Source organism: Castor canadensis, chromosome 19, assembly GCF_047511655.1.
Source record: "Castor canadensis chromosome 19, mCasCan1.hap1v2, whole genome shotgun sequence".
NCBI classification, from domain to species: Eukaryota; Metazoa; Chordata; class Mammalia; order Rodentia; family Castoridae; genus Castor; species Castor canadensis.
The window spans coordinates 30,814,312-30,830,276 of NC_133404.1; the positions used below are offsets into that span (position 1 = coordinate 30,814,312).

The 15,965-nt window shown below is 43.9% G+C and overlaps 1 protein-coding gene across 7 annotated transcripts in view; it reads left to right on the forward strand.

Moving 5' to 3' along the window:
* The window catches only part of Ttc23 (tetratricopeptide repeat domain 23), an 87,393-nt gene that overhangs the window by 50,596 nt on the left and 20,832 nt on the right, over window positions 1-15,965 (forward strand). For all 7 annotated transcript variants that reach the window (XM_074061858.1, XM_074061857.1, XM_074061861.1 and 4 more), the window contains exons 7-8: window positions 2,734-2,839; window positions 13,765-13,892. In XM_074061858.1, the coding sequence (XP_073917959.1) occupies window positions 2,734-2,839; window positions 13,765-13,892 (234 nt within the window). The remainder of the gene's footprint in view (window positions 1-2,733; window positions 2,840-13,764; window positions 13,893-15,965) is intronic.

Here is a 15,965-nt window from a genome sequence, read left to right on the forward strand (position 1 = left end):
AGTCAATGCCCTGTATAGCTATCCTTATTTCAACCAGCAAAAACCCTTGTTCCTTCCTATTATTGCTTATACTCTCTCTACAACAAAATTAGAGATAAGGGCAAAATAGTTTCTGCTAGGTATTGGGGGGGGAGAAAGGGAGGAGGCGGAGTGGGTGGTAAGGGAGGGGGTGGGAGCAGGGGGGAGAAATGAACCAAGCCTTGTATGCACATATGAATAATAAAAGAAAAAGGAAAAAAAAAAAAAGAAAAATGTTGCTTTCTGAACTCCAAGGAAAACAAGCAACTTATGATACTCTCAAAACATGTAATTATTCATTTGAAAATAATTTTGGTAGACATGTATTTATTATATTTCTTTTAATTATAATAGTGAGTAGAAATGAGTTAGAAAATCTTTGTTTTAATTTGAGTTTTAAATCAATCTAAACTATAGTATATTGAGTCTTTGAAATAATCTGGGGAAAAACTTGCCTGGTATTACACAGTGATGGTGAATTGTAAGATAGGTAGCCAAGGGGGAAACACAAGGCAAATAGGGCTCAGTCTGCATTCAAGGGAGTTTCTTGCTCCCAGAGGGGACCCACTCTTTTTTCCTATCTCCAAACACTGAACATGTGATAGCTTGACTCTATTCCTTGGTTCTCATACTCTGTATGTACATGAAACTGTATTTCAAAGTACCCATTATTTGAAAAGCTTTCCAAGTTAGAGGTGTAAGAGTGGGCCTTCTGTGTCAAACCAACAGAGACTAATTTAGAGTTGCCAAAATCACTTATTCCATTCTTCATAGCCTATAATAAGAAAAAAGTCATTTTAAAGGGAAAAATATTGGTTAACACTCATAAATAAGAATTCTGATGTAATGCAGCAATAAAACTTACTGTCAACATTCTTGGTTTGGAGTAGCTGCTATCACAAAATGTCTAGAGCTAGTAGCTCAGATTTTAACATGTGACAGATGAGGCAAGAGTCTAGAGTCAGAGATTATACCTCCACCCTGATTATAGTTTCAGAAATGTATTCAGTTGTCATCAGAGGAGCAAATACTCTAGTCTGCTTGGCGCAGACTAGAAAGCTCTGCTAGGATGACTTAGTCCCCTGTGCTAGTTCCATGGGTTAGCTGCAGCTCCCAGAGGCTGAATTAGGCTCCTGGGTGTGTGCTGGCATCGATTAGTGATGTCTGCCACCATAGGCTGGTAAGCAGAATTGAAGAATTTGAAGTCAAAGTATCAAGGTCAGAGCCCTATCTCCATCTGAGAGATACAGATGGAGATACAGATGGAGATACAGAGAATGGTACCTTGGCCATTCTCTGTATTTGTCAATTTTTCATTTTTATAACAAATACCTGAGATAAATCAACCTAAAAAAGTGGAAAGGTTTATTTTGGCTCACAGTTTTGGAGGCTTCAATCCATGATGGAGTGGTCCTATTGCTTTTGAGCCCGTGGAGAGTCAGCACATCATACTTACCTTCTGGCGACCAGGAAAACAAAACTCCAATACTCTAAAACCTTTACTAGGCCCCACCTCTTAAATGTTCCTTTGTGTCCCAATAGCACCGTGCTGAGGACACATGACCTCTGGGGAAGAGTCCAGATCCAAACTATAGCACTCACCCATTCAGTAATCTCAATTTTCTCATCTGTAATATGAGAATCATTAAAAAAAATTTAAAAATTAAAAAACTTCAAGAAAATTAAAAGTGGAGTATCACAAAAAATAGTTAAGAGGGTAACTTAAATATTAGTTGTTGACAGTGTGTTTCACCTATTGCAAGCCAATGTTTCCTTCCTTTAAACTGATGGTATTTCAGAATCTTTGTCACTCTTTCAGCAATTAATTGTAAGTTACCTACCACCTCACATTAAGTGTATTGTATAACTTCACCATTATTATTTTTGTGGGTGGTTCCGGAGTTTGAACTCAGGGCCTTGTGCTTGCTACCCAAGCACTCTACCAGTTGAGCCATGCCTCCAGCCCTGACTTCACAATATTTTATTTCAGCTTTTGTAGTTGCCCATACCTTCTTGCACGTGCCTCTCCTATTACAGGCAATCTATAAGTATCTGTTGATTGAATGAATGTAAATGTATTGCTAACAGTATTTTTAAAGCTCTAAATATTGGCGGGGAGATGCATAGTAACTATCTTTTTATTTTAAAGGATGTAAAGGATGTATTTTATATTTTATTTTATTTAGGATCATGCATTTTTGTGTTTGTTTTGTTAAAGAATTTTTTAAATGGACTTTATGTTCAAGGAGCTGAGCTTTTTTTTTTTTTGCACCAAGGCAGTTCCCTTTGGGAGGGTGTAGGCAAATGGGCCTAGTGGATCAGTCTTGGGATTAGAACTTGCATGGGTGAGGCTCCTCACAGTGGTGGGTAGGACCTGCTTTCTGGGCTGACCAATAGGCAAGTCTGGGCTTGTCCACTTCCTCTGCACAGTGCTGACAATTTTTACTTCTTGAAACTCTCCCACCCTCTTTGCTAACTCAAATTCTCAAGGACTTTTGGGTGATTTAGGATAGCCTCTGCCATGGCGTCAAGCCATTCGGATCCAGTGTTTTTCCACCACCCAATGCTTTTAAAAACCCATGTGTGTCACATAATCATTTCTTCCAGCTTTCTGGAAAGTTCCTTGGCTTTCTGCTTATCACTGAAGGGACAGTTAGTACCCAGTTGCTGCTACCAACCTTGTAAACACCTTGTTTTTTCTTTCTGTGGTGGTAGGCACATCTCATCGTCCTGAGTAGAGATCCCTCCCAAGAGGAAGCTGCAGACTCTGCACACTTTGTTGCCCGTGCTGCTGTTGCTTCTGGGAGGCCTGAGTACCATGGTAAGAACAAGCCTTCCCACTCTTGTTGCACTCAAGCTCCTTGGGGGTAGGTGACTGGTGGGTGGGGCTATTTCTTCTGACCTGTGGCTTGCTGCTCTACTGCTTCCCCCTGCCCTTTGCTTCCTATTCTCCTATAGCTCCCTTTAACCTTCCCCTTCTCAGTGCCACTATTCCTCAAGCACAGCTACTGAGAGAGAGCCCCAGGGAACCATGCTGAGCTCACAGGCAAATCTCTGCCTTCAAAGGTGACAGTTTTAAAGATTGCTGTGGAGCTACTGTGGCAACCACTCTACCTCTGGCTCTCTCAGGGCAGAACTTTATACCAGGATGACCTTCCATGGCTCCAAGGTTCCAAAAGGAACTTGCTGCTCATGGTGTATAGGGTTTTCCTTATCCCTAAATAATAATTAGAGCACCAGGCCTCTCGAATTCTTTACTCTAGCATCCCAGGCTCCAGAGTATAACATGTGCCTTGTGCCTCTGTCGACAAGAAACACATTCTAGTGATTTCATTGTGTTCAAAATATTCAGAAACACAGGACAACTCATAAAGAAGACCTAGGGTATATTCCAAGACATCAGATAAAAAAAAAATTATTATTTCAGGAAAAAAAAGGTTCAATGCGCCAGAATTCCAATGTTGTGAATGGTTCAGGAAGCAGGAGTCAGGCTAGCAGGCTGAGCTTGGGAGAAGTTAAAGGGGACATGTCAAGGAACAGCCTGGTCCAAAAAGACCCACCACCAGTACATGGAAGAGCTGATTAAGGGAGTCCCATGTTCATCCATCTGTCCATCCCACCTGGCAGATCCCTCATTCTGGCCGCCTGGGCTTATAGCACCTTTTCAGATCTGGAGGAACCTGGTTAGGGATAGAGAGAGAAGGCAGGTAACTTGTCTGGTCCTCTCTCCCTGTAACACTCCACATGTAACAATCAAATTTGCCTTAAAAATCATCAGAAAACCAACGCTTTGACCATAGTTTTTAGTGCCTAAAATTCCTTGAATCAGGGGACAGGAACTTCTAGCTCTTAATGAAACACCTAAAATGTGAATCCATGTTTGAGAGAAACCCTGAGAATAACAAATTCAGTATCTCCAAGAGCCAAATAGGCACTGTGAGTGAAGCAGGTGGTTAGCAGCAGCAAGTATAATTATAAACAGCAGCTAATTGGCTGTAGTATGAGAGAGACAATATGGAAAGATGAGGACTGTGGCAAACTAGACAAAGTTAGCCCTGCCACCTATCTTTGGCCCATTGCTCCATATGGTAGGCAGGTTTACATTGGTAGACATGCTTTTTTCAAGAGAAGGAAGAAATCTGGATTTTTATGGGAAATCTCCAATTTTTTGGGAGCAGTACTGGGGTTTGAACTCAAGGCCTCACACTTGCTAAGTAGACACTCTGCCACTTGAGCCACTCCACCAGCCCAGAAATCTCGTTTTTGACTGATGGTAACTAACTCAAATATGTTTAAGCTTCTGAGTGAGCCAAAACAAGTGTGAGGGCTGGGTCCATAACTTTTGATGTAGACAGCAGGAGTGTGAATGTGTTAGATATGTCTTGTTTTACTTGGGGTTAAGATAACTGGAGGGTTCTGAGCATTATTTTTGGTGGTACTGAGGTTTTGAATGCAGAGCCTCATGTACTAGGCAGGTGCTCTATCACTTGAGCCACTCCTCCAGTCCTGTTTTTGTGTTGACTGTTTTTGAGAATAGAGTCTCACAAACTATTTGCCCAGGCTGGCCTCGAACTGCAATCCTCCTGATCTCTGCCTGCTTCTCAAGTAGCTAGGATTACAGGTGTGAGCTACTGGTGCTTGGCCAGTTGTGAGCATTTAAACTGATGGGATATGGGAGAAAAGGATCTATTCCTGAGAGAATAATAAACAGAGGAAGTGAAGGCCAAGAGACCATCTTTTTGCCTGGAAGGATTCTGGCTTCTAGCATCCCACCTACTGCTCAGTGCCCTCACCTGTCCAATGTGTGAATTGGGTGGAAACCGACAGAATTTGTTAGAAGTTGCCCTAAGATGCTTTTGTTCTGTAACTGCAAAGTTAGGCCACTCTCCTTGGGTGACTTACAGAACCACTGACAATCCAATTTGCATTACTTATATATAATTTAAAATTTCCAGTCTAAATATGGTACTGGTATTGCCACCCCTATAAATTGTGAGTAATAAAAATACCTATTTGATACAGGCAAAAATGTATATGAGAATTAAATGACCTCACACAGTAATAATAATAAATGCTTACATAGGATATACTGGACAGGGCTCTAACCATGCTATACCTGTTAACTCAGAAGTGCTCACAATCGTGTGAGACAGTAGTATAACCCCCAGTTTGGGGAGAAACTAAGACACAGGGAGATTAAGTAATTTTCCCAAGGGCCCATAGCCAGCGAGTGATAGAGATTTGAGCACCAGAATCTGTTTATCACTGTGTCGTATCATAAGGACTGGCACTGCACCTGTCCCCTTTCCTTCCTTACCCTTTAACATTTAGACCTGCCAAAGAGGCTGTGGAGTTTGAAGCAGTCAAGGGATGCAGGAGGAGTGAATTCAGCCCAAAGAAAAGGGCATGTAGAGCCACTAGGAAAGGTCAGAATCTAGGAGCCTGTACAGGGTCTCAGCTCCATCCTTGGCCCTATGTCTCTGCCACCCCTTGGGCAGTTGGTGACCTGCACCTAGAAAGCCCACTTGTCAGTCAGAGTTAAAATTTGTATGGAAGACAAAGATAGAAGGATAAGATATCAAGTCCTCCCAGAAGGAAGGACTTATGACTGATGACTTTAGATGAGGAGGGTGTGTGACCAGGGGCTGTAGCGGCGGGAGAGGGTCCAGGCAGGCAGGCAGGCACATTCCTTCTGTCTTCATGTCATCTCTCTGCTATTCCCCTACATGACAGAAGCTCCTGCAGCAGGAATGAGAGAAACCCATCCACAGCCGAGGTTTCTCCAGTAAGGGGAAACGAAAGGGGAGCATTTGGAACTTGTCTTTGTCTAACACCCAGCGGGGAGACCCAGTCCACCACACCTCTCACCCACACAAGACCTTCTGAACTTGACTTGGTCATTTCTAGTTCAGAAGTCCTGACCAGATCCCATGGAAGTAAACCTGTATTGACCTTCCAAGTGTTGAGGGGGATCTAAGCGCTGCTCTCCTGGGTCTAAACCTATCTGTGCAGGGCACAAAGACGTTTGAGTTTTGGTTTAAAAAAAAAAAAAGAATCTTTAATGAGAAGAATTTCTCCAGGATTCTCTGTAGTCTGTGTGCTCACTTGCTGGATGCCCATTGAAGGCATCGCCTGCTTGCACACAACCTGCTGCTGGCTGGAGTCAAGTGCTTCAGGCTCCTCACTGGAGCGAATCCTTTTGCCCTGTGCCGTTCCTGCATTCCTCATGCAGATGAAAATGCCCTAGAAGTCTGGAAGGACTGTGACTGCATAAAGATTCCCAATTCAGGCTCCTGGAATGCCACTAACCTGAGCCTGGCCAGCCGCCCAGACCAGCAATAGACAAACTTGGTATTAACAGCTCTCCGAACCCTGCTAAGTGTCCAGAGCCTTGCCTTGTGTTTATAAATCTTCTCCTAAAGGATATTAAAATGAAATGGTCCAAAGCCAAGTACATTTCAGTGTAAACCTTTGGGCAGTAGAGCCTGCCGAGTGCAGGCAGCCTTGTTTGGAAGTAGCCCCTGGGGCAGCCTGGACTCTAACAGGCTGAGGAGTTCTGTTGGGCCTAATGACAGCAGATGGAATAGGCTCTGCCCTTTGGAACTGGAGGGTAGGAGCAAGGATCCCTGACTAAGTGGGTTCCCAACATGTATGTGGGCTGGTCCCCCACCCCACATTTTGCACATAGACCTGAAAAGTATCTGAAGCTGTAAGTATCTGAAGCTAGGTGTTGTCTTGCCCACATCTCCTCCTTTTTCTCCTCCACAATCTACCCTTTATCAAACTCTTTTTACTATTGTTTCTTCCTTCTCAGCTTGCCCTGTGTTGGGCACACCCTCATCTCTACTCCACTCCTTGGTCACCGTGTTACTGATGCTCCTAGGCCCTGGGTATCCTAGGGAGACTCGAAGTCAGGCAGCCCCTGGTATTCACACACGCCCGATCCTTTGGGGTCCTGACAGGTAACATGGCATCTGAGAGCAGCCACAGTCCATGTCCTTCACCTTCCCTAGTGCTGCCCTGGCTGCCTCCTTGGTCCCTCACCTGAGGCCTTCACAATGGGGCAGTGGCACAGTTCTTCTGATGGAAAGTGAGGGGCCACTGCTGGCCATGTCTACCCCATCTCCCTTTAACATCATTCTGTACCTCTTCATCTTCTGTTCCTCCCACTCTGTACCCACATGGAATAAGTGAGAAAGGGGAAAACAGAGCACAGTGGGGTAAAGCCAAGAGAAGAAAAGGGAAGTCTCTTATTACTTCTGCCAGCATTAGGTTGACCCCTCTCAGAAACTTCTAGAAGTTATCTTAGAGTCATCACATTCAGAAGATTGGAGACCAAGTTAGAAGCAAACCAAGGCCTAGAATGGAGTCCAGGTACTGCCTACTTACCACACCCCAGACCCACAGAGGTAGTCTGCTGTACTGTGTTCCCAGTTCCCAGAGGTCCAGGGACCGAAGCCCCAGAGGACAGGTGAGGATTACAGGGATAAGCAGTCCTTGGGGCCAGCAAAGGAGGAAAAGGGAACCTGTTCTTCACTCCAAGCCTGTGCCTATCTTCCCAGAGGCCAGCCTGAGGCAGAGGCAGAGCCTCAGCAAGCCTTGCTGGCCAACTGCCTTTTTTCCTCTGTCCAGAGCAAGGCCTGATACCTCTTCTGCCTCTCCTCAGAAGGACAGGATGATAATGTTCATGGGTGATGTAATGGCCTCTTTCCCGAGACTCAGGTCTTCCTTTTGGATACTGGCTCATGATTTAAGAACTTCTCATTTTATTTATTCTTTATTAAGAATTGCCTTCAAAAAAGATTTTGAAAGCAGCGTTTGTAGAACACTTATACTTCACCAAGACAAGTGATTGGAGCCAGAGGTCCAAGGCTGCTAGAAGCCTGACCACTACCTGGGTGGCCCTGAGTGGGATGTCGAGTGGGGAGAAGGAGAGAGAGAGGCCTGGTCAGCCTCCTGGTGGTGAGGACTTGAAGGCAGGCTTGAAGTCACGTGGTGACTGAGCCCTGTTCCAGGCCCCACACCAAGCCCTGCATAGGCACCCAACTCTTTTAAACCCTGAGGGCCTGTCTTGGTCCACTGCCCTCTTGGCCACCTCACTTTCCTATTGCACATCTGGTGTGAACTTTCTCAATTTGCATGGCCAGTGAACAGCAGCTGTGCCACCCCAGAAGCCATGTCACAGGTCTGTGCTGGCGTCCTTCCCAAAAACTGCTTCATGGAGAGAAGAGCTAGTGTGGGCTTTGCATGTCCTCAGGATTCCCTTGTGGCCCCAACAGGTGGTGACAGCCTCGGTCAGCAGTCCCCAGCAGGGTCTACACGGGTTCAGCCTGTTGGTTTGTTGGGTGAGTGCCAAGCTAAGATTTGGGCCTTTCCATTGCTAAATTCACAGAGGTCCTTAAAGCCTTTGCAGTTAGTATAAAGGCTATTTTCTGAGACTGTTACAAAGATAATTGTCACCTTGTATAGGAGGCCTCCCTCTTAATGAACGCTGTCCTTATCGTTCCACCTCCTGCCTCAGGAAAATGAGCCCTGGTTACTGGAATTTATTTTAATTAAAAGTCTTCTGACCTCTGGTGGGCCACACTGCAGTACTGCATTCTTCTTTAAATGAAGTTTTGTTTTCTTTTGCCTATATATAAACATCTCCATGCAAAGCCTGCCTGGGAAGGACGTGACTCAAGTCCCCAGACAAAGCCATCTGCAGAGGTGGGGAAATGTCTCTACCTACTGAACCACACTTTCTCACTCAAATTCACAAGACAACCTAAATGTTGTGTTGGAGTGGGAATGGGAAGAGATGCTTGGCCTTGGAGCACCCCTGCCACCAGGGTTCGGATTACAAGCTAGATCATGCTCCCAGGTTTTAGAAAATGACTTCATCTTTTGCCCAGGTCACTGGTGTCAGGTTGCAGAGAACTCTAGAAGTGCTTTTTAAAGTTATGGACAGCCATGGACAAAAACACTGAAACTGCTGGCTCTTTTGTGAACCCACACCCAGCTTCAGGACACAGGAACATGCCAGCTGGACTTCTCACCCCAGGGGCTACAGCTTCCTGTCTCTTCTGAAATCCTCTTGTTACTTGTCCCAGATAGATCCTGGATGTTCACCCCCAGGAGAACAAACTGTGCTTATCAGGAAATGACTCCATTGCTGTGGGAATCAATTTTCTCTTTCTTCAAAGACTGACTATGTAGTTTATAGTTCACACAGTTAATTTGGGGGTCTGGAGAGGTGTGGGAAATAAGTCAGGGTCTTGTGATAAAGGAACTTTCCAGGATCCTAGATAAAAATAAAAGTAATTTTGAATTTATAGACTGGGAGAGAACCACCATGGACCTGAGACCTACCTGTGTCCCCGTGCTCTAGGTATCCTATTATGTAAGCATCCTGAAGTAAGTTTACAGATGCTCCAACTTTGGTCAGCTTGTATATGACAACACCTTGTCAGGGAAATCCTGCTCCCCAGCCCCATCACCCTCCTTTGACAAGAGACTCTCCAGGCACAGAAATGGGGAAGTCATGGAACTTCAGAGAAGTGGAGACTCAGAAAGGGATGGAGGGAAGCAAGCCAAAGGAGCCAACTCCTAGAGGACAGATCCCCAGGCAGGGCCTGTCTCCACCTGCCTACCACAAGGCCTCTGTGAGCCAGAGGGCCTTACCTTAAGTGACACATGCCTTCCTCCCTGTTGCCCCTCCCTTTCCCAGAGATCCAAGTGCATTACCAGCCAGCCTCCCTGAGTCCAAGGTTATGAGCCATTTGCTTGTTGGTTTGAATTAGGCCAATAGAGCCTTTGTGAGTTTATTAGCTACATTGAGAGAAAGCAACACACTGCCTTCTGGTCTGGAGCCTAAGTAGTGTGCTTTGAGAGGTGATTGGTCAGCCTGCAAGCACCAGGGGAAGGAATACTGGGGATAAGAGAAGGTTACAAGAAAAGTGCTAGAAAGGTATACAGCTTGTCCACCTGTGCCTGGTAGACTGGTTCCTAACTCAGGAGAGGGAAACGAAACACCTCCTAGTCATTTTGGTCTCCATCTTTCCTTGTGCATGGCAGTATGGCTTCTGCTAAAACCAGGGTCTGAAACTCAATGTTCAGCCCCAGTCTTTACTTGGCCTTTACATCTGCCAGCCTTCATAGAAAGGGCCTATCTCCAGGGGTCTGAGGCTGGGATATAAAGATCTTTACTTCTTTTGTTTTGTTTTTTTGAGATGGGGTCTTCATATGTAGCAAAAATTAGCTTTGAACTAATGATCCGCCTGCCTCTATCTTCTGAGTACTGGAATTACAGGCATGTACCACCATGCCCACCTGGCGACACATTTACTCTTAAAAGAAGAGCTGGGTTACATTCTTTAGTGAGTTCTCAATTAACTAGACAAATTAAAATATCAAGAATCCTTCACTCTAAATATCCTCAATCACTATAGACTTCTATGTAATCCTTTTAGAATCCACAAAATAAATGCCACATCATCCCCAACATTTGTTGCTATCTGATTATCAAAGTAGCCAAAGTTACTACTTAGCTTGAGCATGGAAATCTATACTGTTTTCTTCCATGAGTCAGCTACAAGTAAAGAGGTACAACGTTTTCCATATGGGAGAATTTTCTTCTACCAGGACAAAACTTGAGTAATACTGAAGGAAGACACCTGCTATAGAGGACCCAGTTCAATTGACCTCAGTCTAGAACCCACACAGAGTGAACTCTGCACAGCTTGTTTTTGGACTGAAGTTTTCCTCAGGCTAACTAGATCTGGTAGACAATGCCCAAGTGTTTATCTCTCTCCTTTCTAAAGCAGCTCTCCTGGAATGTACTTGGGTCATTTCCCAACACTCAGGACTCCTGCTGTAAAGTTCAAGCATGTTCTCAGAGCTCTTGAGGTATGCAGGGTTTTTTATGCAAACAATCCCAGACTTTGGTGTCTGTCCTCTCAGTGTCTATCTGCTGCTTACTACTTCCAGTGTACCTGCTCTTTAGTGGGTATGAATGGGAGAAGCCCCAAGCCACAATTATAAAAACTGATGCATGGTTGGTACTCAAGAAATAATTAACTTTTGATTTTAAGGACAGTTTTTTTGAGAATTTTTTCTCGAGCTGTGGCTTCTGCATGGACAGTTTTGAGCCTTCACCTTAGACCCATGCAATTGTTCTTATCTCTATTTCAGGGATTCTTGGCATTCTTAGTATGTTAAATTGGATCTTATAACAAAATACCATAAGTTAGATAGCTTATAAAAATCACAATTTATTTCTCAGAAATCTGGAGGCTGGGGAGGCCAAGATCAAGGTGATAGCAGATTTGGTGTCTGGCAATGATCTGCTTCGTGGTTCACAGACAGCTGTCGTTCACTGGGTTCTCAGATGGCAGAAGGGGTGAGGCGACTCTCTGGAGTCCCTTTCATAAGGACACTAATCCCATGCCTGATCACCTCTGAAAGACTCCACCTCCTAATACCATCCCCTTGGAGGTTAGAATTTGAATATGTGAGTTTGAGAGGGGCATAACATTCATATCATAGTATTGGCTATGTTAGGTTTCTTTTTGCCTGTTTGTAACTTGCTTAATTCAAAGTTAATATAAAATATGTATCCAGAAATTATAAATTGAAAAAAGAAAAAACATTATTTTTTCTATATTAGTTTTCTTTTGTATACAAAATTACAGGTTGTTTAAACATCCATTTATTAACTCACAGTTCTGTAGGCCAGAAACCTGGCACTGTAATGCTGGCTTCTCCGCTCAGCCTAAAGTCAAGTTATTGGATAGCTCCATTATCATTGGACCTTGAGGTCTTTTTCCTCGTTCATTCCTGTTATTGACAGATTTCAGTTTCCTGCAGCTATAGATCTGGAATCCCCATTTCCTTACTGGTTGTTGGCCAGTGATTCCTCAGCTCTTACTGGCTGCCCTTGGGTCCTTGCACCATGGCTCCGCCATTGTAGAAATGCAGTACTTTCTCACCACATCCCTTTAATGCTTCTGTGATAGTCAGCTTTCTGTTCCTGTGCAAAATAGCTGAGATAAACAACTTAAAAGGAAGAAAGGTTTATTTTGGCTCATGGTTTCAGATCTTTCGGTTCATGGTCACTTGGCCCTGTTGTTTTGGGCCTGTGGTAAAGCAGAGCATCATGGCAGAAGATTGTAGTGGAGGGAAAAAGTGATTACCTCATGGTAACCAGAAGCAAAGAGAGAGAAAGGAAAGGGTAGGGTCTGAATATCCCCTTCAAAGGCATGCTCCCAGTGATCAAACCTGCTCCAACTAGGCCCACCTCTTAGAGGTTCTACTGCCTCTTAATGGCAGGACAAGCTGTCCACCAAGCCTTTAGCACATATAAGCATTTGAGGGGTAGAAAACCATAAACCATAACAGCATCCAATCTCTCTGGCTTCCTTTTCTGCTACCAGCTGGAGAAAACTCTATGCTTTTAAAGGGTTCTTATGATTAATCAGGCACAAGGGATAATCTTGCTTTCTTAAAGCTAACAGTACCCTGTAACATAATCTCATCACAGAATTCATCATACTCATGAATTCCATCCAGACCAAAGGGGTGGGAGGGTTAGAGAAGAGTGAGGGTCATTGGAGTCCTCTTAGAATTCTTCTGGCCATACTAACTTTTTACCAGGGAGCTCCATTCAGCTTCCTACCACAAACAGGCCTCTGGCCTCATCCCTCTTCTTGCTCAAGCTCGAAAAACCCCAGCATGTAGAGAATATACCAATTTTCTAATACACTAATGGACCATTCAGCTTCAGTCCCACTCTACTATAGTTTAACTGTCTCCAAAGGCTATGTGTTAAAGGCTTGGTCCCTAGCCTGTGGCACTATTGGAAGGTCCTATAGGAGGTGGGGCTGAGTGGAAGAAAGTTAGGTTATTGGGGGTGTATCCTTGAAAAGGGGATATTGGGTTTCTCTCTCTCTCTTTCCTCACTTCCTAGCTACCATGAGGTGAATATCTTTGTTCCACTCCTATAGACATAATATGATGCCTTATTACAGGCCCCAAAACAACAGGGCCAACTGATCATGGACCAAAATCTGCAAAAGTAGGAACCAAAATAAACTTTTCCTCTTTTTAAATTGATTTATCTCCGGTATTTGTTACAGCAACAGAAAGCTGAATATTACACCCTTGTTGCACTGGCTATCAAGTCCCTCTTCATTTTCCATAACTAGAGATTTTCTTTTCTTGCTTTCATGATTAGCATGTATTTAAAAATATTTTCATTTTATTATAACCAGTATGTTAAGGATTTAGAATGGTTGGGGTTCTTCTTCCACAGTGTATCAACCAGACTTTCCAGATTTTTCATGTTATATAGAAATATGTAATAAGATTACAGTTACAGTCCACTAAAGTAAGTGGGTCCTCAGAGTCCTAATGTCAGTGAGGAGTGACCAGAGTTACAGGAAGAATTATGATCAATGAGCATGAAAATGTGCCAGTGTGTTTGGTCAGGGGAAGAGTTTCTCCTTTTGCCTCACCTTTGCTTTCAGTATTACCAGGAAAGCTAAAGTGTATGAGAATTAAGGAAAGTAAATTTCTGTAACCTTCTGAGACCTAAATCTTTTCAGATAAAATAGGGAGATTAATAGGCAAAGGGCCCATTAGCTGGTTTCCCATGTCCAAATGCTTACTATTTTCTGATAGTTCACTGCTGCTAAAAGTATATTTATTCCATTTCCGTTTCAAATCTCTAAGCAGTTTTCAAAATTGTCATTATGATCTTTTCTTCAGATGTGGCTGAGCAGTACTTTCAAGAGAGCATGGCTCATCTTAAGGATCATGAAGGGAAAAGAAGAGCCAAATTTCTTTTAATTCAAGATGACTTCTGCCATTTTCTACAAACCACGGGACAAAAAGAGGTAAGTGGATTTAGATCACATCTAGTTATTCACATGGACAACCTACTTAATATCCAAAGGGGTACTCTTTAAGCATCCATTATGCACCTACTATGTGCAGGGCATGTCCTAGCCTCTGGAGGGATATAGATAAATAAGGCAAGGAGGCCACTTCTGAACAGCTTCCAGATATGGACTCCTAGAAACTGGGAAACAGTTTATGAGAATGTAGATGTAATGTCTACTAACAAAGGGTCATAAAGGACTGAAAATCTCAAGAACCCAGTGAACAAAACCCTGCTTCTAGCAGCCTGCAGTTCTGGCTAGGATAGAGTGTGGCAGTTAGTGTGTCTAATTCCTCTCTGCTCATTTTGAGTGATGAATGGAATTTGCATATCTAATGAAAACTACACAGTATAGAATTTCCAGCTCACTCTCTTTTACCATTGATTTGTACAGGCCTGTCAGACATGGCTTAGGAAAATGGAATGAGACCCAGAGTTTATATTCATTGGTAATTAAATACTTGGGAACTTATTCCCTACAAAACTTAACAAGTACCAGGAAACCACAATAAGTAGCTTAACGGGTTGGTTTTTTGGTTTTTTTTTTTTTCAATTCAGCATGACAAATATTGGAGATGAAAAAGATTTTTCCCTTGCTTCCCATAGACTTACTCCCACGGCTCTTTCCTGTCCCCCGTCCCCTCTCGATTAAGGAACACAGCTTTTAATCACCATGTTTCTCAGGCCAAAGGAAGACCACAGTCACCATAGCAAATGGAGTTTCACTGTTTTTCTGAGTCACCCAACCAAGGAGAGAGGTGTCTGCTACAGGCCTCAGATTGTCACCCCAAACATCCCTAGAAGTCCTGTGAGGAGGGCTCAGGTCAGAAGAGTGGGGGGAAGTCTGTCCCATCATGTTTTGCTCTATGCACTTCCTCATTTTTCCCACCAAAGTTATCTGAATTCATCCATTGTTTTTCAGGCATCATCTCTTGCCTGGACTGCCTAGCAGCTCCTGTCACCCAGCTGCTTCTTCCGTGTTTGCCCTTGCCTAATTCATTCAGATTAAGGAAGCTATGGTAATCTGTTCAAAAAGCAAATCTGCACAGTTGTGCAGAAAGTGGAGACTGGGAGGATCACAGTTCAAGTCCAGCCTGGGCAAAAAGTTAGTGAGATCCTATCTCAAAGAACAAGCCAGGAGTGATGGTGTAGTCTATAATCCCAGCTATGAGGGAGGCAGAGGCAGAAGGATTGAGATCCAAAGCTAGTCCCAGGCCAAATCATAAGACTACCTGAAAAACTAACTGAAGCAAAAAGGGCTGAGGGGATGGCTCAAGTGATAGAGTGTTTGCCTAAGAAGGACAGGGCCCTGAATTCAAGCTCCAGTACCATGTGAATGCTTGTTTGTAGAATGTTCCAGTGGCTCCCCAACACCTTTAGGATAAACCAAAATCCTTGTATGGCCCACAATACCTTCTACAACCTGGATTATACTGACATTTCTTATCATACTGGCCTTTTCTAATTTCTGCCTCTGGGCAGTGCCTACTTTTGGTTCCTTCTGGAAGGCCCTTCCCTTTGTTCCAAACTGGTACAATCTATCCTTCAGTTCTTACCAGCCTCCTGCTGTCTCTCCCAGTCTGCATTAGATTCTCTCTGTGATTCTTCCTTGTAGAACCCCATCTGATGTAGTATTTGTAAACACATATTTATATGGGTGTTCCATGTCTCTCACATGACTGGACTGAATTCTGCAAGGGCAGGGAGCTTCTCTTGTTCATGGTGAGGGTTGATGAGCTGATGGGTGGATGGGTCCTTGGCTGCAGGCCAGCTGATCACTATGACTACCACAGGCCACATGCCCTTTCCCTGTTTCCATCTACCTTCCTGCCATGGCATAGAGCCAGCTGATGCCCAGTGTCACTGATGCTGTGCCTCACTGACCTTCTAAGTCACCCAAATCAGTGGCATTGATCCAAAGATGCACCTCCCTTTCCCAGGATGTCCTTGGAGACTTTAGCAAACTATCTTTTCATGGCTACTGCCAGCCCTTCTGGGGGCCCTTTTAAGAATAGAAAAGCCACCCTTT